Source organism: Dreissena polymorpha, chromosome 1, assembly GCF_020536995.1.
Source record: "Dreissena polymorpha isolate Duluth1 chromosome 1, UMN_Dpol_1.0, whole genome shotgun sequence".
NCBI classification, from domain to species: Eukaryota; Metazoa; Mollusca; class Bivalvia; order Myida; family Dreissenidae; genus Dreissena; species Dreissena polymorpha.
Window position 1 is genome coordinate 168,123,732 of NC_068355.1, and position 26,792 is coordinate 168,150,523.

Sequence of the window (26,792 nt, forward strand, 5' to 3'; positions counted from 1 at the left end):
TAATGAAACAATCACTTTATTCTGATTTTATTCACAGTATAAATTCAACACAAGGTCTTCTGAATCTCCAATTCACCATTTTTAGTGTCTGAGTCTCTGACATTCAGGTCCGAAATTTTAAAGTACACTCTTGAATGCGGTCTGGAAAAAATAATGTACTCGTGATTAAAATTGTCCAGGTAAATATCTGGATAAAGAAAATGCAATGTCAATGTCAAACTTACAATAATACCCGTGTACTTAAATAGAACAAGAGGTTCACTATTCTCTCCCAACTTCTGAGTCATCTGAATCTTATACTACTATTGTAATCAAATTTGCATATCAAATATACACAAGGCCACACTTAAAATATTGTTGGTTTGCACTTTACCGACCCAAGATTTTACAGGTGGGTAGGTAGGTAGGAAAATTATTCTATTTTATTTAAGAAACTATATTTTTAATACCCTTATAGTCTATGAATATTTAAAACACTGTTATTAAAGCACTGTTAAAGTTTACGAAGCCCTATGTACATGTAGCTTGGCCATATCTTGTTTGTTGTTTTCTTGCAAATAATAGTGATTTTTTTGCTTTTATTTCTTACTGTCTGTGTCGTTTGAATTGGGAAAATTAGCGCGAATAACCATGAAATTGGGAATAATAGCGTGATAAACCATGAAATTGGAAAACATTAAGCATTATAAATATGATTATACGTAACAGAATTAAAATTGCTTTTAACTTCATGTTTGACAGCATTTTTATTCCCCCACAATGAAGTTTAGGGGGGTATAATTAAAATAAAATAGGAGTGAACTTGTCTGTCGGTCGGTCTGTCTGTCTGTCCTGTCTTGGTCTGTATTAAGTGTCCGCTCTCTAATTCAAATAGTTTTCATCCGATCTTCACCAAACTTGGTCAGAAGTTGTATCTACATGATGTCTAGGCCAAGTTCAAACATGGGCCTTGCCGGGTCAAAAACTAGGTCACGGGGTCACTTAGTGCGCTTTAAACGTTCAGCATGTTGTCGGCTCTCTAATTCAAGTAGTTTTCATCCGATCTTCACCAAACTTGGTCAGAAGTTGTATCTCCATGATGTCTATGCCAAGTTTGAACATGGGCCTTGCTGGGTCAAAAAATAGGTCACGGGGTCACTTAGTGCATTTTAAACATTCAGCATGTTGTCCGCTCTCTAATTCAAGTAGTTTTCATCCGATCTTCACCAAACTTGGTCAGAAGTTGTATCTACATGATGTCTAGGCTAAGTTCAAACATGGGCCTTGCCGGGTCAAAAAATAGGTCACAGGGTCACTTAGTGCGTTTTAAACATTCAGCATGTTGTCCGCTCTCTTATTCAAGTAGTTTTCATCCAATCTTCACCAAACTTGGTCAGAAGTAGTATCTACAAGATGTCTCGGCCAAGTTCGACCATGGGCCTTGCCGGGTCAAAAACTAGGTCACGGGGTCACTTAGTGCGTTTTAAACATTAAGCATGTTGTCCGCTCTCTTATTCAAGTAGTTTTCATCCGATCTTCACCAAACTTGATCAGAAGTTGTATGTAGATGATGTTAAGGCCAATTTCGAACATGGGCATTGCCGGGTCAAAAACTAAGTCACGGGGTCACTTAGTGCGTTTTTTAACATTCAGCATGGTGTCCTCTCTCTTATTCAAGTAGTTTTCATCGGATCTTCACCAAATTGATCAGAAGTTTTATCTAGATGATCTGAAGGCGAAGTTTTAAACATGGGCCATGCCAGATCAAAAACTAGGTCACAGGGTCACTTAGTACGTTTTACACATTGAGCATGGTGTCCGCTCTCTATTTCAAGTAGTTTAAATCCGATCTTCACCACACATGGTCAGAAGTTGTAACTAGATAATGTGTAGGTCAAGTTTGAATATGGGTCATGCCGGATCAAAAACAAGGTCACGGGGTCACTTAGTGCGTTTTAAACATCACAATGTTGTCTGCTCTCTAATTCAAGTAGTTTTTATCCAATCTTCACCAAAATTGGTCAGAAGTTGTATCTTGATCATGTCTAGGTCAATTTTGAATATGGGTCATGACGGGTCAAAAAATAGGTCACGGGGTATCTTAGTGCGTTTTAAACCTCACCATGTTGTTCGCTTTCTAATTCAAGTAGTTTTTATCCAATCCTCACCAAAATTGGTCACAGGTTTTTATCTAAATGATCTCTAGGACAAGTTAGAACATGGGCCATTCCGGACCTAAAACTAGGTCACGGGGTCACTTAGTGCGTTTTTTAACATTCAGCATGGTGTCCACTCTCTAATTCAAGTAGTTTACATCAGATCTTCACCAAACTTGGTCAGAAGTTTTATGGAGATGATCTTAAGGCCAAGTTAGAACATGGGCCTTTCTGGGTCAAAAACTAGGTCAAGGGGTCACTTAGTGCGTTTTAAAAATTGAGCATGGTGTCCGCTTTTTTTTGTGAAGACGACATGCAAAATATTATGTGTCAATGCGGCATGTGTGGGTATTTGTCACGTCTGTGACAAAGCTCTAGTTATATTATAATGCTTTAATGTCTTCTTACCATGCATATTAAACTTGCAATACTCTATAGATTCTTATAAACACCATTTATTTTAATCATAACCTCTTTAAGAGTATTAATTTAATTCAGTAATTTTAAATTTGTTAATTAAATATCATATGGGGAAAACATTAAAAAATATTAACAAACAGGCTTTATTGTTCTTGTTGTGTTAATCACAAAACTTAATGATGTATTAAATAGAGTTAAAATAGTATATTAATTCATTTAATTTGTTTACCTTTCAATATCTTGCAGCCACTTGACAACCTATCTCAGTAAACTGTACAGCGTGACAAACATAATAAAGCAGAATATGCGTATGAATCTGAGTATACACAGATCTACTAGCATATAAATCAAAACATGCTTGTCTCTTTTCATTTTCAAACGATACTCATCTTACATGCTTTTACTTTGTGAGTAGCCTCTTGCTTAGACTGAACTTCAATTTTCCAACACTCGTTTCCGTGACGCACATTCTCTGTGCAGATTCCTAATAAATAATTTTTTTGTATCTCAACCGTAGTATTTTGCGTTAACTGACACACTCATTATATTATATCCTAATAACCATATGATATCGGTCTTTAACTTGAATGTTATTTATCATTTTCGCCGTTCAACGCAATTTCTCGTCTGCTTGCTGCCATCTTGAACGTGTGTAAAACCAGGCGTGCTCAAGAGAGATGTGTGGATACTGGATAGCAACGTAAAATCGTATATATTTGGCTACATTCGCAAACCAAAACGTAATTCAGTTGTTATTCGGCATTGACTCGACAAGCTCAATCAGCATATGAAATTCCAACTATCAAAGTAACCTATATCGGTCAGGTGCGTTAAGAATGAACAGGGATAATACGCGCACGAATAAATATTGCAGACGGCTCTTTTATGATCGGCAAAAAATACGAAAATAAAAAAATTGTTTGGGTAGGGGTGTAAAAAGTGGGTCGGTCGGTAAAGGGCAAACAAACTTAATTTTAATTTAGGCCCAACAGTTTTTTTACTTAATAAATAGTATACACATACCAGCCATTTAGCTATTGCAGGTTCAGAGTCAAATTCCTCAATACTTGGCGTCATAATTTGATGGCCATGAGATGATTGAGTTTGCATTTCCAAGTCAACCTCTTCAATAACTGTTGACATTCTGCGCAAGTCATAATTCGTTGAATCTCATCAAAACAAAGCCAGGGTCAATTTATTTTCTTACATGGTTGAATACTTTTATCCTCCTTTGTTGGTTTATGTTTGGGCGAAGCCATCAAAATAACATCAAAAAGAGATTAAAATACATTTATCGCCATGAGTTCTCCACCGAGTAATAATAAGTTGAAGCGTCAGGTGTGGTTGACTTACGACACTGTGCGATAAGCATCTACTAAATTAGTGCTAATGGGAAATGAACCCAAACAGTTGAATTAGTGTCCAGGTCTAGTTATTTCGGACATGTTGGTTAGTTTGGAAACAAAAAAAGTTAGTGGGTTACGTCCAAGACTGTATATGTGACTGTAAGTTAAAGATAACAATTGTACAATATCTTACAAAATGTGTAAGGACACTTGAAAGCAATTTAAATAAGAATTGTTTTTTGTTTCTGTATGCAAAAACATATTTACTTAATAAAAATACCTTCTCTGTCTGCCATTGATTGAAACTGTTTGTCTCCAGGACATTCTGTGAACATAAATGTTTAATTTTTAGAAAATTTATGTAACATGTTTGTAATTGTCGCTTTAATGTTCTGGTATAGATCTGTATACAACATGTACATATGCATACATGCCAGATGTCCCGATCTCAGCGGGACAGTCCCGCTTTGAGGCCCTTTGTCTTGGCGTCCCGATATAAGATGATTTGTCCCGACATTCGTAAAAAAGCGATGTAAGGCCTATAGGTTTCCAATAAAATTCGCTATTCAAGCTCTGTTTCGCTAACACTTACCACCGCTAATCCCTCTATTGCCCCCAATTTACAATCCGATTCTACTTCTCGTGTGTACCAGTGTTATTTATGACACCTTATCAGCGATTTATCGGCTAATTATTGATTTTATCAGGCATTCACACCATGGTGGTCTTCAAGATAGTGGTCGCTTATTGCTATCGATAGTTGTAGTATAATAAAATAAATGTTGAAAATGTGTTTGTTAATGTCTTTGTTTGAAACGGTTTACATAACAATTGTTTTGTAAAATTAACTCTACGTCATTAATGAGTCTTTTACATTCAATGTTTAGTTCCAAAATAGCGGGATAATCCGAATGTGCAATATACCAAAATCGCAACAAACAGTCCAATAAGTGATACCCATCCTGTCTAGTGTAATTGGGTGTAATTGTAATAAAAACAACGAAGTGCTATGCATGACAGTTTGACCCTACTCCAATTAAGCTTAAAACATCGAGGTGCTATGCATGACAGTTTGACCCTACTCTAATTAAGCAGCGACAATTGACAAGTAACAAACTGCTCATGGATACATGCTTAAAAAAACATCGCAACAAAAAGTAAAAGTGGTATCCATCTTGTCTTGTGTTATTGTAATAAAAACAAAGACGGTTTGCTTCCACCAAAAACCTACCTCGGAAATGTGTACAGCCGCGCATTCCGTGTCAAGCTGTTGTAACTGTTCGGTAGATAGTTTACTGTAACCCGTACTTTCAGTGTACTGGATAGCCTCCCCTGCGTTAATGTTTGCCATTGAAAGTAATATAATGAGTATTGTTGTCGTAATGTTCCAGATTTTGTCATCTAAAAATATGAATGTTATCTTCGCTGTTTGCTATTGTCTTATTTAATAAAACTGTTATTGTTATGTTTTAGATTTCATGCTTCATATCAGATGTTATATGTCTTGAATAAAAGTCTCGAATAATGATAGATCGTTTTAGGTGTCCTGCTTTTTGGTCAAATGTCCCGACAATTTTTTATGGAATGTCCCGCTTTGGACCTAAAAAATTATGGCATGTATGCATATGTTGTCCATCACAAAAACTGAAAAAAAGCGTACTTAATGCAAGGGTACCTATCAAGGGCACAAATGTTCATTATTATTAAACAGTGTTTTGTGGGCGAGAACCACCTGGCAACCTTTTAAGTCAAGGTCAAGCTTTGAGGTCAAAATACTGCACTTTATTGTCAAACAAAGGCTTGTCCACTCTTTAACTTTACTATATATGGAAGGGTTTTTAAATGACCTGGCAGTAATTTCATTATACAGATGGATGTGTCACCAGAAAAAAACAATGCACTATCTTCAAAGTCAAATCCAGACTTTTATGATAGAGAGCAGACCATGAACAATATATTGAAGAATTTTTTAATAACTAATGCTTAACTATATGAGACTGTTTCTCACACAAAATAGCTACACAACTGCCTTTAGAGTCAATATCATTCAAATGCAGCACATCATGGTCGGTGATAACTCTATTCACAACCAATCAAGCTATATCTGTACACACTTCTTGTTTTATAATATAATAATCTTACCTCCAGAAATTTTGGATTTTTTAAACCTTCGTTTTACTGCACCAAAGACTTCATTGACTTGACTGATAATTGACCCAGCTGTGAAACAAAAACAAAGAACAACTGACCTAAAGCTAATTTACGAATTTGTAACAAATTGGTGATCAAACCCATCAGGCAACACATGCTGAACTAACGTACCATGCCATCTTATTAATAAGGTCCTTTAGTTTTATTTAGCTGATTCTATCATTAAGTGTTACTTGTATGAATGTGCATAATACTGAGTTTACCTTTTCTGCCTTGCTTAAGGTCCGTATTTTCGTTTGTAATTTCTTCTGAAGCATTATTATCTAAAACAAAAATATTTTCTTCCTCAGGAGGCTTTTCTTCTAAAGTACCTTTTGAAGCAGTTTCCTCTAAAAGAAAGATGCATAATGATAATACTTAATTTATATTTGCATGTTAATACTGGAGAATAAAGGCTTTGCATCAGAAAATGCTACAATGCCATTAAATGTGCCTAAAACATTGTATGTAGAATTCAAATGCTTTTTAAATTCCTTCAGAAAGAGGGAACATAAGAGTCATTCTGTTTGTTGGTCTTCCTGTTTTGCCACACAGAATATTTTAAGTTTGTTGTATTACGCGTTGACAAAAGTAATTTAGTTCAGTGCATCAGTTTGTAGCTGCATTTTTTTATCCTCGAAAATTTAAAAATTGCATCATATTTTTGGTGTATTACCACTTGACTATATAAATGACCTCCTATAAATATCTATAACTCCGCCAAGGATGTTCCCAAGCCCTGGCTGAAAAAGGAGGAGGATTGGGTGTAGGGCTAGCTACCCTACCCTGTTGAAACCTTATTGCCACAGAAACGCCAAAGAGAATAACAACATACATCACGGTTCTGGGAGAAGGTGGACCTCCAGCTGGAGGACCTATGACGCCGGACGGTGAAAGCCAGTGTCAACTGGAAGCTATCAGGCTGAAGACCATCATCTCCACCAGGACTACAACCACCATCGGTACATGGAATGTCCGAACCATAGTATGAGACCGGAAAGACAGCACAAGTGGCCGCAGAGATGAGGAAGTTCAACCTCACCATCCTAAGGATCAGCAAAAATCAAGATGGACTGGCTCTGGGCAGCAGCAACTGACTTCCGGTGAGTTACTGTTGTTCTCGGGGCATGAGCAGGAGAATGCAGCACACACCCATGGAGTAGCCCTCAGTCTTTCCAAGTCGGCACAGAGAGCCCTCATCAGGTGGGAGGCACACGGACCAGATCATAACGGCCTCTTTTCTTACCAAGATGAAGAGGATTAACTTGGACATAATCAAGTGCTATGCCCCGACAAACGACAGTGAAGAGGATCAGGACAACTTTTACAAGAGACTGTCAACCATCATACAAGACAGACCAAAGAGAAATCTCATCACCCTAATTGGTGACTTCAACGCCAAGATCGGCACTGACAACAGAGGGTGTGAGGAGATCATGGGGAAGCAAGGGTGAGGCGAGATGAACGACAACAGGGAGAGATTTGCCAACCTGTGTGCCACAAGTAACCTTGTCATCGGAGGAAGTGTTTTCCATCACAGAAGGATACACAAGGCAACTTGGGTGTCACCAGACCGGTAAACGGAGAACCAGATTGACCACCTGTGCATTGCAAGGAAGTTCCGTCGCTCTCTCCAGGATGTACGTGCCAGGCGTGGAGCACACATGGTTTTGGACCATCATCTCCTTGTCACTGGATTGAAACTGAAGCTGAAGAAGAGTTGGACAAGGGGGCCCAGCCAACGCCAATGTTACAACACTGCTACACTTAAAGACACCTGGAAGCAAGACACCTCTCCAACATTATTATTAGTTTGTCCCCGATTCAACGCTTTTTCCCAGATGCCTTGGACATCTAACAGTCAGTATTATACACATTTGAAATTCTTTTCTTTGTTTCGTGACAGATAAACTATATTTTTAAGTTAGTACATGCTATTTGATTGCATATCAAATATACACAACAGTTTTTTTTACTTAATTAATGGTATAGACGTATCAGCCATTCAGCTATTGCAGGTTCAGGATCAAATTCCTCAATACTTGGCATCATGATTTTGATGGCCATGAGATCATTGAGTTTGCGTTTCCAAGTCAACTTCTTCAATAACTGTTGACATTCTGCACAAGTCATAATTGGTTGAACCTCATCAAAACAAAGCCAGGGTCAATTTATTTTCCAAGAAGATTGAATACTTTTATCCTCCTTCGTTGGTTTATGTTTGGGCGTTAAGCCATCAAAATAACATCAAAAAGAGATTAAAATACATTTATTGCCATGAGTTCTCCACCCAGTAATAATAAATTGAAGCGTCCGGCGAGGTTGACTTACGACACTGTTCGATAAGCGTCTTGTCAATTAGTGCTCATAGTAGATGAACCCTAACAGTTGAATTAGTGTCCAGGTGTAGTTATTTCGGACACGTTGGTTAGTTTTGAAACAAAAAAAGTAAGTGGGTTACGTCCAAGACTGTACAGTACAGCTAAGGCAGAACAAACATATTTCGCGATCAGCGGCGGCAAGGCGAAACGAGTCGATGCCGCGTCAGCTGTTGAAGCCGTGTGAGTATGCGGCGGCAAGTTGAATTTCGCCGCGAAGCTTCGCATCGGTCCGCCGCGGCATGCCGAGGCAAGCCTCTATCCGCGACATGACGCCGAGTCGATGCGTACATGTATCATAAAATAAACAATCTTTTTTAAATGATTAGTTGTTAAAAAAAATTAAAAGAACATTTATAATAATATGTCAAATCATAATATTTAATGTGCGCGGATTCAAAATAAAATAGATAGCATAGTTAATAAAAAAGCGTGCTGTTGTGTTTCAGTGAGTGCATTCCCGTTTATAAACAAATTGTTGTAATCCTGAAAATTTAACAAAAATCGAAGTCATCAAAACAAAACACGATAATCAAGGGCATGTATTAATTCAATTTCAATAATAATTTATCTTTGTCATTTTTAGAATCGGCTTAAGCAGTTTAAGTTACTTTGTGTGCGTCTATTAACTGCACCGTTTCATTATTATTTTATATTGAAGTGATATTATGGGCATTTTTCACTGTTGAATTGAACTGAAAAGAATAAACAGGTCAAAAGAGTTAGTGAAAATGTGGTTACTGACAATTAGCTGCAACTCATCTTGCTACCGGCTGTTTATAAAATTAGATATTTTTTATGACTGGACATTCTTCTAAGCCGAAATGATCCGTAAAACAAAATAGTGTCTTTGTGTCGTTTGAACGAATCTGCACTAAAACTAAATTCACATCGTAAATTGAATACTTTCTGTCGTAAAATGGGAAAAACGAAAGTTCGGTTGATATACAAATGCATTACTTTCTCTTTCCTGGATATTGTTTTAGTATGTTGATGCTGCATTCACAAATATAAGTGTATCTTAAGTGAAAACAAAAACAATAGAAAACGGTTGCGATAGACACCTATTAACTGTGAGATGACCATGAGAATACTTTAAATGATCAAGCAGTGTTACAAGGACAACGTAAGTCCGGAGTAAATGGCAAAAATCTTTACTATAAATAACTATTGTTATTTGATTGCATAAATCATAACACATTATCAACATACTTTATTTTATATAAATCGAATAATTTCTGTCGTCAGTTGTCAAAGTACGGTTGATATTCAAATGCATTATTTTCCTTTTTTCGGGATATTGTTTTAGTATGTTGATGCTGCATTAACAAATATATGTGTATATAAGTGAAAACACAAACAATAAACAACTGTTGCGATAGGCACCTATAAACTGTATGATGCCCATGATATCACTTTATAACATGAAACTAATAACTACGAAAGTGGCGTAAATCTAGGTTTCTATGCTACACAAATGAACATGTAGATGTATATCTATTCACTTGATCTGCCGCATACGTATGCGGCGGATTCACTCCGCGAAAGTATGCGAGGTTGATACAGGCTCGGCGTCGTTGCGCGGAACGATGCCGAGTGCCGCAGCGATTCGCCACGTGAACACACGATTCGGCCGCCACATACTAATAATCTTGCCGTGGCGTAGCCGCGGATAATGTTTGTTCCGCCTTGGCTGTACTGTATATGCGACTGTAAGTTAAAGATAACAATTGTCTAATCTCTTACACAAAGATAACAATTGTCCAATCTCTTACACAATGTGTAAGGACACTTGAAAGCAATTTAAACAAGGGCTGTTTGTAAAACATGCATGCACCCCATTTGGGCTCTCCGTTGTAGTGACAGCCATTGTGTGAATATGTTTTTTGTCACTGTGACCTTGACCTTTGACCTAGTGACCTGAAAATCAAAAGGGGTCATCTGCCAGTCATGATTAATGTACCTATGAAGTTTCATAATCCTAGCCATATGCGTTCTTGAGTTATCATCCAGGAACCATTTACTATTTCGGGTCGCCGTGACCTTGACCTTTGACCTAGTGACCTGAAAATCAATAGGGGTCATCTGCGAGTCATGATTAATCTACCTATCAAGTTTCATGATCCTAGGAATAAGCGTTCTTCAGTTATCATCCGGAAACCATTTTACTATTTCGGGTCACCATGGCCTTGACCTTTGACCTAGTAACCTCAAAATTGATAGGGGTCATCTGCGAGTCATGATCAATGTACCTATGAAGTTTCATGATCTTAGGCATAAGCGTTCTTGAGTTATCATCCGGAAACCATTTTACTATTTCGGGTCACCATGACCTTGACCTTTAACCTAGTGACCTGAAAATCAATAGGAATCATCGCGAATCATGATCTATGTACCTATGATGTTTCATGATCGTAGCCATTAGCGTTCTTGAGTTATCATCCGGAAACCATTTTACTATTTCAGGTCACTGTGACCTTGACCTTTGATATAGTGACCTGAAAATCAATAGGGGTCAACTGCGAGTCATGATCAATCTACCTCTCAAGTTTCATGATCCTAGGCATTAGCGTTCTTGAGTTATCATCCGGAAACCATTTTACTATTTTGGGTCACCGTGACCTTGACATTTGACCTAGTGACCTGAAAATCAATAGGGGTCATCTGCGAGTCATGATCAATGTACCTATGCAGTTTCATGATCCTAGGCATAAGGGTTCTTGAGTTATCATCCAGAAACCATTTTACTATATCGGGACACTGTGACCTTGACCTTTGACCTAGTGACCTGAAAATCAATAGGGGTCAACTGCGAGTCATGATCAATCTACCTCTTTAGTTTCATGATCCTAGGCCGAAGCGTTCTTGAGTTATCATCTGGAAACCATTTTACTATTTTGGGTCACTGTGACCTTGACCTTTGACCTAGTGACCTGAGGGGTCATTTGTGAGTCATGATCAATCTACCAATCAAGTTTCATGATCATAGGCCTTAGCGTTCTTGAGTTATCATCCGGAAACCATTTTACTATTTCGGGTCACTTTGACCTTGACCTTTGACCTAGTGACCTCAAAATCAATAGGGGTCATCTGCAAGTCATGATCAATGTACCTATGATGTTTCATGATCCTAGGCCCAAGCGTTCTTGAGTTATCATCCGCAAACCACCTGGTGGACGGACCGACAGACAGACCAACAGACCGACCAACATGTGCAAAGCAATATACCCCCTCTTGTTCGAAGGGGGGCATAATAAGAATTGTGTTTTGTCTCTGTAGGCAACAACATATTTATTTAATAAAAATACCTTCTCTGTCTGCCATTGATTGTAACTGTTTGTCTTCAGGACATTCTGTGAACATAAATGTTTAATTTTTAGCAAATTTTTTTAACATGTTTGTAATTGTCACTGTAATGTTATGGTATAGGTCTGCATACAACATGCACATATCACTGATTCCATCACAAAAACTGAAAAAAAGCGTACTTAATGCAAGGGTATCTATCAAGGGCACAAATGTTAATTATTATAAAACTGTTTTGTGCGTGAGAACCACCTAGCGACTTTTAAAGTCAAGGTCAAGCTTTGAGGTCAAAATACTGCACTTTATTGTAAAACAAGAGTGCCAAACGTCACAAGATACGCCCGTTTGAAGGTTTTGGACACCATGCTTAATGCTTGAAATGCACTACTAAGTGACCTAGATTTTGACCCGGTATGACCCATATTCGAACTTGACCTAGATATCATTTAGACACAACTTCTGAAGTTGCTAAATCCTTGAAATGCACTAAGTTACCCTGTGACCTAGTTTTTGACCTGGCATGACCCATATTCAAACTTGACCTAGATATTGTCTCGATACAACTTCTGACCAAAGTTGGTGTAGATCGGATGAAAACTACTTCAATTAGAGAGCGGACACCATTCTAAATGCTTGAAATGCACTAAGTGACCTAGTGACTTAGTTTTTGACCCGGCATGACGCATATTTGAACTTGACCTAGAAATCATTTAGACGTAACTTCTGACCAAAATTTGGTGAAGATCGGATGAAAACTACTTCAATTAGAGAGCGGACACCATGCTAAATCCTTGAAATGCACTAAGTGACCCCATGATCTAGTTTTTTACCCGGCATGACCCATATTCAAACTTGACCTAGATATTGTCTAGATACAACTTTTGACCAAGTCTGGTGAAGATCTGATGAAAACTATTTGAATTAGAGAGCGGACACTGCTGTGGACACCGCCCGCCCCCCAAGGGTGAAACTATAATACATCCCGTTTTTTAAAAACGGGCGTATAAAAAAGGCTTGTCCACTCTTTAATTTTACCATGCAGTGAAGGGTTTTTTAATGACCTGGCATTCTGCGCATGTCATGATTCGTTAAACCTCATCAAAACAAAGCAAGGGTCAATTTATTTTCCAAGACAGTTGGAACTTTATTTCCTTGAATGTTCATATTATTTATGCCCCCGTTTTAAGAAGAGGTGGTATATTGTTTTGCTGGGTGTCGGTTTGTCTGTCTGTCAGTCATCCAGTTCGTTTCTGATCAATAACTCGTCAACGAATTGACCGATTGGCTTGATACTTTACATGGACATTTGCCTTGGAAAGTAGATGACCTCTATTGCAATTCGGGTCACTTGGTCAAAGGTCAAGGTCACTGTCAAAATAAGTTTGCAAATCGTTTCCAATCAATAACTCATAGCAAATTGACTGATTGGCTTGATACTTCCCATGTTCATCGGCCTTGGACATTAGATGACCCCTATTGAAATTGGAGTCACTAGGTCAAAGGTCAAGGTCACTGTCACAATAAGTGTGACAATTGTTTCCGATCAATAACTCGTCAACAAATTACTGAATGGCTTGATACTTCCCATGTGCATTGGACTTGGACAGTAGATGACCCCTATTGAAATTGAAGTCACTAGGTCAAAGGTCGTGGTCACTGTCACAATAAGTAGGTAAATCGTTTCTGATCAATAAGTCGTAAAACAATTGACTGATTGGCTTGATACTTCCCATGTGCATTGGCCTTGGACAGTAGATGACCCCTATTGAAATTGGGGTCACAAGGTCAAAGGTTATGGTCACTGTCACAATAAATGTGACAATTGTTTCTGATCAATAACCCGTCAACAAATTGACAGATTGGCTTGATACTTCACATGTGCATTTGCCTTGGACAGTAAATGACCCCTTTTGAAATTGGGGTCTCTAGTTCAAAGCCATGTTTGGGGGGGGGCACATGTCTCCAATGGGGGTACTATTGTTGTTGTTACTTTTATCCTCCTTTGTTGGTTTATATTTGTGCATTTAGCCATCAAACTAACGTCAAAAAGAGATTAAAATATATTTATCGCCGTGAGTTCTCCACCCAGTAATAATAAGTTGAAACGTTCAGCGAGGTTGACTTACGACATTGTTCGATAAGCGTCTACTCAATAAGTGCTCATGGTAGATGAACCCTAACAATTGAATTAGTGTCCAGGTGTAGTTATTTCGGACATGTTGGTTAGTTTGGAAACAAAAAAAAGTAAGTGGGTTACGTCCAAGACTGTATATATGACTGTAAGTTAAAGTGATATTATGGGCATCTAACAGTTTATAGGTGTATATCGCAACCGTTGTTTATTTTTGGTGTTTTTACTTCATATACTCTTATATTTGTTAATGCAGCATCAACATACTAAAACAATATCCCGGAAAGAGAAAAATAAAGCATTTGGATATCAACCGTACTTTCGTTTGACAACAGATCATGCATGTACGACGTGAACCTTAATTTAGTTTTAGTGCAGATTCGTTCATACAACACAAAGACACAATTTTGTTTAATGGATCATTTTGGCTTAGAGGACTGGGTGAGTCACGTAAGATTATCAAATATAAAATATATTTTTATAAACAACTGGTAGCAAGTTGAGTTGCAGATAATTTGTCAGTAACCACATTTTAACTAACTCTTTTGACCTGTAAATTCTTTTCAGCTCAATTCAACAGTGAAAAATGCCCATAAGATCACTTTAAAGAGAACAATTGTCCAATCTCTTACACAATGTGTAAGGACACTTGAAAGTAATTTAAATAAGAATTATTGTTAGTTCCTGTAGGCAACAACATATTTATTTAATAAAAATACCTTCTCTGTCTGCCATTGATTGTAACTGTTTGTCCTCAGGACATTCTGTGAACATAAATGTTTAATATTTAGCAAATTTATTTAACATGTTTGTAATTGTCACTGTAATGTTCTGGTATAGGTCTGTATACAACATGTACATATGTTGTCCATCACAAAAACTGAAAAAAAGCGTACTTAATGCAAGGGTATCTATCAAGGGCACAAATGTTCATTATTATTAAACAGTGTTTTGTGGGCGAGAACCACCTGGCGACCTTTAAAGTCAAGGTCAAGCTTTGAGGTCAAAATACTGCACTTTATTGTCAAAAAAATGCTTGTCCACTTTTAACTTTACATGATACATGGAAGGGTTTTTAAATGACCTGGCAGTTCATTATACAGATGGATGTGTCACCAGAAAAAAACAATGCACTATTTTCAAAGTCAAATCCAGACTTATATGTTAGAGAGCAGACCATGAACAATTATATTGAAGAATTTTTTAATAACTAATGCTTAACTATATGAAACTGTTTCTCACAAAAAAGATCCACAAAACAGCCTTTAGAGTCAATATCATTCAAATGCAGCACATCATGGTCGGTGATAACTCTATTTACAACCAATCAAGCTATCTGTACACACTTCTTGCTTTATAATATACGGTAGTTATCTTACCTCCAGGAAATATGGATTTTTTAAACCTTTGTTTTGTTGCACCTGTGAAACAAAAACAAAAAACATCTGATCTAAAGCTAATTTACAAATTTGTAACAAATTTGTGATCAAACCCATCAGGCAACACTTGCTGAACTAACCATGCCTTCTTATTAATATAGGTCCTTGAGTTTTATTTAGCTGATTCTATCATTCAGTGTTACTTGTATGAATATGCATAATACTGATTTTACCTCTTCTGCCTTGCGTTAGGTTAGTAGTTTCGTTTGTAATTTCTTCTGGAGCATTATTATCTAAAACAAAAAAAAAGGTTTTATTGTACGTCAATTGTGCCCAAATACTTTAATGTTATTGATATATTTTGTTTTGAATACAATAAAAATTCATTTTTGCCACATTTGTATTTTTATGTATTGCTGTCATTTATCACAAGTACTCAATTATCATTTCTCAATCACCTGAACACATGTTTTTCCTTCTTAGTTCTTCCTCAGGAGGCTTTTCTTCTGAAGTTCCTTTTGAAGCAATTTCCTCTAAAAGAAAGATGCATAATTGTAATACTTCATTTATATTTGCATATTAATACTGGAGAATAAAGGCTTTGCATCAGAAAATACTACAATGCCATTAAATGTGCCTAAAACATTGTATGTAGAATTCAAATGCTTTTTAAATCCATTCAGAAAGAGAGAACAAAAGAGTCATTCTGTTTGTTGGTCTTCCTGTTTTACCGCACAGAATATTTATGTTTGTTGTATTACATATTGAAAAAAGTAATTTACTTCAGTGCATCAGTTAGCTGCCTTATTTTATCCTCGAAAGTTTAAATATTGCATCATATTTTCGGTGCGTCTTAGATTATGCAATAGCGAACAACTTCAGTGCCTTCAGCGCTTTATTACTCTATTCAATCCAGTCGGATAAAAGCAGGTTGTTTGTTGGTGTTTTAAGCTCACCTGTGATGAGGTGCTCATCCAGAGCTCTTGTGATCATTCTATGCTGAATTTGTTGCGCATTATATGCTGTTGTCAAATTTTACTTATCTACAGGCAACATCTTTCATCCAAGTTGATAAAACTTTGTCAGAATGTTAAACTTTAAAATATATTGGCAAAGAATCTGACTCATGTTAATCTAAAAACTTAAGGTCTCGGAAGGCTTGTCAAATCTTAACTTAAGATTTGCTTCACTTTAGAACACACTTTTATGACTCAAGTGTGATAAAACTTGCTCAGAATTTTTATCTTGACAATTCCTAGGCAGGATTTAAATCTGAGTCACTTGTGTCCTAAAACCTGGTTACCACAGGTCAAATCTTAGAAAATGTTTGTAACAACTATAGAAGCCTTATTTAGGACTTAATCTCGATGAAATTCCATAAAAATGGGCAAAAAGAAGGCATATTATGAATTGGTCAACTGCATTTGAAAACAAGGTCACAAGGTAATTTAAATCTTTTTAAAATTTTGATACCACACAAGAGACCACATTTATGACTCAATTTCGAGGAAACTTAATCAGAATGTTTACCCTGACAGACAGTTTGACCAGTTTTGAATCAGGATCACATGCATCTAAAAACTAGTCAATACCAGGTTATAACCAAGAAAAACCTTGAAAATGGAAAATTTATAGCTCGTGATATTAATGAAACTTGGTCAGAATGCTTTATCTTGATACCATCTTGGTTTTTATTCGGGTCACATGTGTTTAAATACTAGGTCACATGATTAAATCGTATAAAACATATATACTGCTTAAGAGGCCACGTTTATGGTTGAATCTTGATAAATCTTCAGAATGTCAGAATGTTTATCTAATGACAGTATTTGACACTAACTAACTCTGCGCTACAAAGTTTTTACGCAAAAATCAATCCACCCACGCTTTCCATCGGATGACATGACGTTTATAATACAATTGTGCACATATTTTCGCTTATTTTTATAGGGACAAAAGATAAACACGAAAAACATGGGCACTTTTAATTTGAAGCTCCAATTGATAAATGTCGCTTAAACATTCGGAAGTGTGATTCAGATTACAAATTTAATAATGCTTGTTTTAGAATTCAACAAAGCACTTACAGTTGTATATAATCATCTTAATGATAATTTTTTTAAACACTTTACGGGTAAAAAATGTTTTGACAATATTATGCATGAAAAGCACAATTTCCACAAGAATTACAATCTGTTGCCATCATCAGTTTCTCAAGTAACTGGCCATGATTGTATAGTGCAGGAGTACACAGATGTTCCCATTTTCTATGCATTGTGTAAACAATTAAGACATTGTTATGATTTTTATAGTGAATAGAGACTGTTTGGTGACAGCTTGTTTAACTTAGCAAACATACCTGGAAAAATGACCACGATTGGTTTGATTCGGAGTTCTAGAGTTCACTATTTACTACAAGCATGGACTGTGACAGGGAACCCAAATAAATAATTTCAAATCACTCTGTTTTTGTCGGTGTAATCAGGAAGGAGGATGACTGGCATATTTTTTTGGAAGCTCACAAGTTTGTACATTCTGATCTCGCTAAACGAATAAATAAATCAAGGAAATTTTTTTCAATTCAAATATGATTTTTGAGGGGTCAGAGGGACTTCCTTGACACAAAAACAAGGAATCCGAGTATAATTTCCAGAAGTCTCAGATTTCCTGTCTCCTGTTTGTGTCGAACTGTGTCTTGATGTTTTCTAGGCCAACTTTAATTATTGGTAATGTATGTCCATAACTAGGCAATCAGGACAAATCTTAGAAAAAACCTTGTTACAACTCTAGAAGCAACATTTACCACTCAACCTTGATCCAACTTGCTAAGAATATTTATCTTGACAATATCAAAAAGAAATTTAAATCTGAGTAGGGCCAAAGAAAATAATATGTCTGCTTCCTGTGACATGCAAAAAAAATAGGTAGGGTAGGAACGTTTTGTTGTTATGCTCCCCATATATGGGGGCATCATAGTTGCCAGTTTGGTGTTCCTTACTTCCTTCCTTCTGTCACACTTTTGTTACCGTTTCTCATAGCGCCTTGAATATTTTACCAATCTCTTAAATATTTGGCATGTAGATACCTTGCATGGACCTTTACCTTTTGATAATGTTTGAGGTTACTGGTGTCAAGGTCACTGAGGCTAATAATAGATTTTTCCGTCACAATTTTGTTAAAGTTTCTCATAGCACCTTCAATATTTTTCTGATCTCTTACATATTTGGCATGTAGGAACCATTCATGGACCTCTACCTTTTTATGAGGTTTGAGGTCACTGGGGTCAAGGTCAAGGTCACGGAGGCTAATAATAGATTTTTCTGTCACAATTTTGTTACAGTTTCTCATAGCGCCTTCCATATTTTACCATTCTCTTACATATTTGGCATGTAGGTACCTTGCCTGGACCTCTACCTTTTTATGAGGTTTGAGGTCACTTGGGTCAAGGTCAAGGTCACCAAGGCTAAAATTAGATTTTTCCATCACAATTTTGTTACAGTTTCTCATAGCGCCTTCAATATTTTACAGATCTCTTACATATTTGGCATGTAGTTACCTTGCATGGACCTCTACCTTTTAATGAGGTTTGAGGTCACTGGGGTCAAGGTCACCGAGGCTAATAATAGATTTTCTCAAGGTCACACTGTTGTTACAGTTTCTCATAGCGCTTTTAATATTAGATCGATCTCTTAAAATTTGGGATGTAGGGACCTAGCATGGACCTCTACCTTTTTGATGAGGTTTGAGGTCACTGGGGTCAAGGTCAAGGTCACTGAGGCTAATAATAGATTTTCTCAAGGTCACACTTTTTTCCACACAATCACACCATATATCGACAAAGCATCATTGGGGAGCATCCATCAGTTTTACTGATATCCTTCTTTTTTTTTTCTCCGAGTGTTGAGAGGCCTGTTTTTATATATTGTTCAATGTTGTATGTACAGAGCTCCAGATAAGCATTGTTTTATCGTAATTATGATTTGTTTTTAAAGAAAAACAAAAAGAAGATCAAAATCCATCGTATCAAAACTAATTGAGACAGACGGTTCCGAATAATGACCGGCCGCTTGATCGTACGGAATTTCCGAGATCTGCGCAGCGAAAGTTAAATGATAACGAGATTTCCGATACCAGATCCGTGAATTAGTTGATTGTAACCAATAATATTTGCATTTCCGTTTCCGCTCTTCTGTTTACAAAATTAAACATGTCAGCTGCAAAGCGTGGATGAGTTCAAAAGAAACTTCATTCTGCGACAGCGCCAAGTATACTTGGTTTCATTTCATGGCGAGAACAAAGTACAAAGTCTATTGTTGGCAGTATATTATATTATAATGTCAAAAGCGGTTGATGAGGTGGTATCGACGATCTCCAAACCCAAACATCCCGGTTTCACGCAAAAACAGATTTCGGCATGGAAAAATGACTTTCGCTGGTTACAGATTAAAGGCTTGGATGCCGATATTCATTTGAAATGGTCTTCTTGTATTAAACACAATGTGGCGAGAGAGGGCTTTTAAATCCAGAAAGGGACCGGTATGCACACAGTAGCTATGTATCTATCTTATATCTATTTATACTGTCTAACTCCCATTGCGGGTATTATTGACAGGTAGCCTTTAGCTGACATGCAAAGGTCAATGGAGTTAAAAGTTCAGTTTGTTATTATATATTTTTCATTGTAACTTAATGTAAAAAAAAAAAAAAATTGAAAATGATGAACTTTGGAAAAAAACTAATTGCGAAAAAAATCTTGTAGTGAAAACTAATTGACCCGAAACTTTATCTGGAGCTCTGTATGTATCATAGCTTTATGTAACCATGCACATATATAATCTGTTTATCTAACATCATGTAGCTGCAGTTCCTCATATTTCCAACTCATTTTATACGCCCCAACCTTTTTTATAGCATTCTGAAGGTGTCGATAGCTTTCAATTGTCACAGCTAACAAGCATGTGGACACCGCCATATTGGATTAAGTAATATGCGAAAAAAAACAAGAATAACCGTATTGACGTAATTCGTACTTGGTTAATTTCAAACTCGATGAGTTTCGCACCTTAACATTATTTTCTTTTAATTTTTTTTCGTACTCAGAGCGGGAAAAATAGTTAAGGGTCGGCGGTAAAAATTAGGGTTGGTCGGGTCACATGAACCAGACATATTATTTTCTTTGGCCTAGTATGTGTCAAAAAACTAGGACATTGGATCAAATCTTAGAAAATTCATATTATCATTGGGATCAAAACCTAGGTCACCAAGTTAAGTCTTTAACAATTTGGGAACCTTAGAATCAGATGAGCACTTCAGGGCAATGATGGCCCACTTGTAATATTGCTTCTTTTAGTTAACAAACATTTATTTATTTGTTTACCCGTCAGCTTCCGTGAAACATTGCTTAATTAGTTGACAAACAGGATAATATTAAATAATATAGATAAGTCTGCCATAGGGGCTATGTGAACTTTTATGGCATCATTTACTCTGCCATAACTACTGAAGTTGTATTTAATGATTTTTTGCATCAAAGCTTGTGGAAACACATTAATTCTCTTTTAGAAAATATTGACTACATTCAAGTACTCAATTCCAAAATTGATAAGGTGATCAGGAAGTCTTCTATTCTGATCTATAACCTTGATTCTTTACTGCATATACCAAAATTTGATATTAAATTTTGTTATAGATGATCATTTTTTTTTATAAGAGGCAATTAAATATTGTATAATAATTAACGTAGGAAAATAACATAACCCTAGACGCTAATCAGAGTAAAATTGAAGCACGAGAAATCTGTTACTGCAAAGAGAATAAAAATAAATTAAACAATTTAAGGGATGAACTTAACCAGTCAAAATTAAATTCAATGAAAGGTCACACTTAACATTCCAGAACTACCGTAAAAATGCAGTCATAAGTCTACCCGCTCATAAGTGAGGGGGGGGGGGGTAAAAAATGAAACGAAAATCGGAGATTTTGAATATGTCCAAGTCATAAGTCGAGTCAGAAATTGTCCGTGCAAGAATTTCATAAACAGACGCAATTTTAAATGTACTGGAAGTTTTTATTCTATACAAAACCTTGAAGTCAATATAGCACTGTGCGACGTAGACATAGAGGACACGTGTATTATGTACTTCAATATATATTTAGGAAATCGAAAATATATTAAAATATAGACAAGCAAATCATAATGAACCACGTAAAAACAAAAAAACAACAAAGGAAACCAGAACTTATATACATGTACTACATCGTAATTTACACATCAACGACATACGAAACACCAAACTCGCGTTCAGCAGCACTATTATTAATTGATTGCTCTGCAAATTCTATCACGCGTATTTTAAACGTATTGTCATACGCATGGCGTTGGCATTTTTGAGGCATTTTCACAAATCAAATGTTTTAGTCAAATTAATAAATTATTATTATAAAGTTTGCACTAAATTGTCCACGCTAGTAATAATCCACAAACGTATAATCCGATGACACACTGTGATCACTGTAATCAAATCTTTGTACTTTTAATCTGACTTTCAAAACAATTGCTTAGTTCCTCGATAAACACGTTTTTATGACAATGATCGACATAACCAATAGACCTCTAACTCCACCTTTGTTCTACATAACAGTTTCAAAGAGCTTAGTATGCACGTGCTCAAACATAATTGACGATTGCCAGTGAATAACAAACTCGCGATTGGTTAAACATGTCGCTTCACAAATTAAAGAAATTTTATTTTATCGGCAAGAAGGGTGATTCTTTATGGCTTCTTGACAGGAAGCGGCTTTCCTTTGACGACGTCAAACTGTCAATTCACACAGGTTGCTAATTCTCGCTCTACTTTAAAAATGACTCGATCTTTTGTTTACACGTTCAGTTGTAAAAAAAAACACCAGCTTACATGAAAACTTTGGATTAAATTATGAAAATAAAAACGAGGGAAATGTTGCGGAAAACTGTGGTTATATTAATTGGTAAGTATCAGTTAAAAGAGGAAATTTTGTGTGTCGTATTTCAACAAGTTTATACAACAACAACAACAACTTTAACCATTTCTGCGGGGATCTGCGATTGATCTTAGTAGAATGTCATCATTATTTTTCATGGACGACCTCATAAGTCGAGACTGTAAATTTAATCAAATTTTTGAGGAAAAAAATCTTGACTTATGACTGCATTTTTACGGTAATTGGATTTCAGAAGGTGTAAAATCATGTAAATATTTCTGTAATCTAAAAAATCATGTCTTGTCCTAAACAATATCTTCTCTAAAATGTGAAAAAATGATGAGACTTACTACTCACCAAATGTTAATTCTAAACCAAATGGCAAACATTTATACAAAATCATATAGCAAGACATTGCTCAGATTCTGATTTTGATCTTTTCATTTCTTCCAAAGGCTGCCAAAAGTTAAAAACTAAGAAGTAACCTAACTATGATGGCAAAATTTCAATTGATGAAGCGCCCAAAGTTTTAAAGAGTGTGTAAAAAAAGCCCTTGCACATCTGGTTTCATTGCAGATTTTTATCATTTTTTTTCAACAAAAAATGTCCTTTACATTGTGAAAACAGTGAACCATGCTTTCCAAACCTGTTGTTTTTTTATCTGTAACTCAAACTCGAGGCATTATCACATGCATTCCTAAGGGTGAAAATTATGTATGTGTCTTAGATACTGGCACCATATAACTCATGGTGTTATGAATGTCAAAAAATGGAGAGAACTGTAGCGCAACATTTTTGAAATATTCTTTATTACAATATTTCTTTTTTAAGCCATTCCTGCCACAATATCTTAAATTTATTTTTGATTACTCATAAGGAACAATGTGTATATACATTATATACGTAAAATTCTGCAATCTCAGCTGGTGAAGAAAAATGATCTCAAAAACTATACAGTTTGAGAAGAAAGAATGGAACACAATTTTCAGATTGCCTTTCATAATATCAAAAGAGACAAACTAACAATGGTTACAAAACAAAATAACTCATAGAATTATTGGCACAAACTACCTTTAATTCCATCAAAACCAGCCTGACGGATTACAGACCAACAGAATGGTAATAAAAAACAGACTGTGTGATTATATTTAATTTTTAGCTCACCTGATTGCTCAGGTGAGCTTTTGTGACCGGTCTTTGTCCGTCGTTTGTCCGTCCGTCCGTTAACATTTGCTCGTAAACACTCTAGAGGCCACATTTCTTGTCCCATCTTCATGAAACTTGGTCAGAAGCTTTGTCCCAATGAAATCTCGGCTGAGTTCAAAACTGGATTGTGCCGGGTCAAAAACTAGGTCACTAGGTTAAAAAAAAGAAAAACCTTGTAAACACTGTAGAAGTCACATTTCATGCCCAATCTTCAGGTAACTTTGTCAAAATGTTTGTCTTAATGATATCTTGGTTGAGTTCAAAAGTGGTTCCGATCCGTTGAAAACATGGCCGCCAGTGGGCGGGGCAGTTTTCCTAATTTGGCTATAGAGAAACCTTGTAAACACTCTAAAAGTCACAATTTTTGCCCAATCATCATTAAAGTTGGTCAAAACATTAGTTCAATTGATGTCTCGGACGAGTTCGAAAATGGTCGAGATCGGTGAAAAAACATGGCCGCCAGTGGGCGGGGCATTTTTCTCTATATGTATATGAGGCAGTTTTCCCTATTTGGCTATAGAGAAACCTTGTTAACACTCTAGAAGTCACAATTTTTGCCCAATCATCATGAAAGTTGGTCAAAACATTGGTTTTATTGATATCTCGTACGAGTTTGAAAATGGTCGGGATCGGTGAAAAAACATGGCCGCCAGTGGGCTGGGCATTTTTCTCTATACACTGTAACTCCAATATAGTGCGGTCCGTTATAACGCTGTGTCCAATATAACGCGAGGGGTCCTTGGATCCCGTTTTTTCTCCAACCTTCCATAATGATTCAAATCCATGTTATGCAACTTCATGTATTTTCATAAATTCAAAGAAGCTGGCGATCACAGCTTGATTGCTTTATCCGTCCGTTTAACTGATTTTAATCGATTAGAGGTTAAACGACACTCGACAGCTAATTGGTGTTAATCTGTTGTGTAATGTCAATAAAGGTGTGAAAACTCGCGTGTCTGTGTTTATTACATGTATTCCCTATCAGAGCGGTTTGGTGCGCTAATTTCAATAAGGCAAGTGCAAGCGGAATAATTATCAAATTAAAGTTCTTTAAAACGATTACCTGTTTATGTTTTGTATTTATCGTGTATTGTATTTTATTGTATAAACTATGGCTGTGTAAGTGTTTTATCGTTTATTATATGCAACACATGCTTGATAAATAAAAATATCTTTGTGTGTGTTTAATGTTTCAGTACATATACGAAAAATTAATAAAAAAATCCTGACGATTTATTTACATGCTAACGCAGTGTAATAGTTAACAGAGATGCACTTAATTTTTTGCCCGTTATCAGAAAGTTAAGGAAAGCACGTTTTTTACATGCTGCATATGACGCAATAAAACATTTCTTTGTACATGTATCGTATTGCATTCAATCTAAATTTAAATTCGCTCGTCCAATGAAAGCTGTGTCCCATAATGCACTGTACTAATTTTTCTGAAAAATGGCGTAGGCATATGAATTTGTTTACTAAGTTCGTAAACATATTTCTTGTCATAAATGTTAAACATTATTTTTTCGTAAGTGATGTAATTATATTGGATTATCGGATAAATGTGCACATTAGAAAAGCGGTATGTATACTGTTATCGTTCGATTCGGTTTATATGCATGTATTTGCGGATGACAACACAGCATGACGATACACAGGACCTATCTTATAGGCTATACTTTACCTGTTTTTATAGCCCCTTAAATAAATAAGCTCAAAACTTATAACGCTGTCCGTTTATAACGCTGTTGCGTAGCTTGGACCCCGTCATCTGCGTTATATTGGAGTTACAGTGTATATATATCGTGAAAACATGTGAACACAGTAGAAGTCACATTTTGGCCCAATTTTCATGAAATTTGCTCAGAACATTTGTTTCCTTGATACGAGAGTTGAGTTTAAAAATGGTTCCGGTCAGTTGAATAACATGGCTGCTGGGAGGGGGGCAGTTTTCTCATTATGCCCCCCCCCCCCTTTCGAAGAAGAGGGGGTATATTGTTTTGCTCATGTCGGTCCGTCCGTCCACCAGATGGTTTCCGGATGATAACTCAAGGGCGCTTATGCCAAGGATCATGAAACTTCATAGGTACATTGATCATGACTCGCAGATGACCCCTATTGATTTTCAGGTCACTAGGTCAAAGGTCAATGTCACGATGACCCGAAATAGTAAAATGGTTTCCGGATGATAACTCAAGAAGGCTTATGCCTAGGATCATGAAACTTCATAGATACATTGATCATGACTCGCAGATGACCCCTATAGATTTTCAGTTCACTAGGTCAAAGGTCAAGGTCACGGTGACCCAAAGCAGTAAAATGGTTTCCGGAGATAACTCAAGAACGCTTATGCCTAGGATCATGAAACTTCATAGATACATTGATCATGACTTCGCAGTTAACCCCTATTAATTTTCAGGTCCCTAGGTCAAAGGTCAAGGTCACAGTGACCCAAAATAGTAAAATGGTTTCCGGATGATAACTCAAGAACGCTTAGGCCTAGGATCATGAAACTTCATACGTACATTGATCATGACTCGCAGATAACCCCTATTGATTTTCAGGTCACTAGGTCAAACATCAAGGTCACAGTGACCCGAAATAGTAAAATGGTTTCCAGATGATAACTCAAGAATGCTTATGCCTAGGATCATGAAACTTCATAGGTACATTGATCATGACTCTAAAATGACCCCTATTGATTTTCAGGTCACTAGGTAAAAGGTCAAGGTCACGGTGACCTGAAATAGTAAAATGTTTTCTGGATGATAACTCAAGAATGCTTATGCCTAGGTTCATTAAACTTCATAGGTATATTGATCATTACTCGCAGATGACCCCTATTGATTATCAGGTCACTAAGTCAAAGGTCAAGGTCACAGTGCCAAAAAACGTATTTACACAATGGCTGTCAAGGTCACGGTGACTCAACTTAGAAAAATGGTTTCCGGATGATAACTCAAGAATGCTTACGCCTAGGATCATGAAACTTCATAGGTACATTGATCATAACTCGCAGATGAAATAATGATGAAACTTGACCAGGATGTTTGTCTGGACAATATCTAGGTCAAGTTTGACATTAGGAAAAGATTGAATGAACCGACTCCTCTCAGGTGAGCAAACAAGGGCCATCTTGGCCCTCTTGTTCTTAAATCTAGCATGTTAAAAAAGATTGAAGTGCAGCAGTGCCATCCTAATAGGTTAGGATTTAAATCTGTAAGTCTTTAAGTATTGTATATAGAAATAAAATGTTGCTTGTGATTACCTTTCTTCTGTTCTGGTTTTGAACTTGATCCACAACACAGGTCTTTACTTTTTCTGTCAAACTTCTGGATTATGGA

The 26,792-nt window shown here is 36.5% G+C and overlaps 1 protein-coding gene across 1 annotated transcript; it reads right to left on the minus strand.

Annotated features, from left to right (window-relative positions):
• LOC127860252 (uncharacterized) lies at positions 1–26,792 on the minus strand. Its single transcript, XM_052398191.1, has 10 exons — positions 26,717–26,792; positions 15,744–15,818; positions 15,519–15,578; positions 15,286–15,327; positions 14,626–14,670; positions 11,778–11,822; positions 6,316–6,441; positions 6,044–6,121; positions 4,182–4,226; positions 1–141 (listed from the first exon to the last, which is right to left on the minus strand). Exons 2-10 carry the CDS (start codon positions 15,751–15,753, stop codon positions 104–106), a joined length of 489 nt encoding a protein of 162 aa, XP_052254151.1. The 5' UTR covers positions 15,754–15,818; positions 26,717–26,792; the 3' UTR covers positions 1–103.

Bases quoted from the DNA above. Each gene is read 5' to 3' on its own strand.
- LOC127860252 (XM_052398191.1), bottom strand. The intron at 14,671-15,285 runs GTAAGATAACTA...TTATGTTCACAG, and splicing joins AAAATCCATATTTCCTGGAG to AATGTCCTGAGGACAAACAG. The intron at 142-4,181 runs GTATTTTTATTA...TATTTTTTCCAG, and splicing joins ATCAATGGCAGACAGAGAAG to ACCGCATTCAAGAGTGTACT.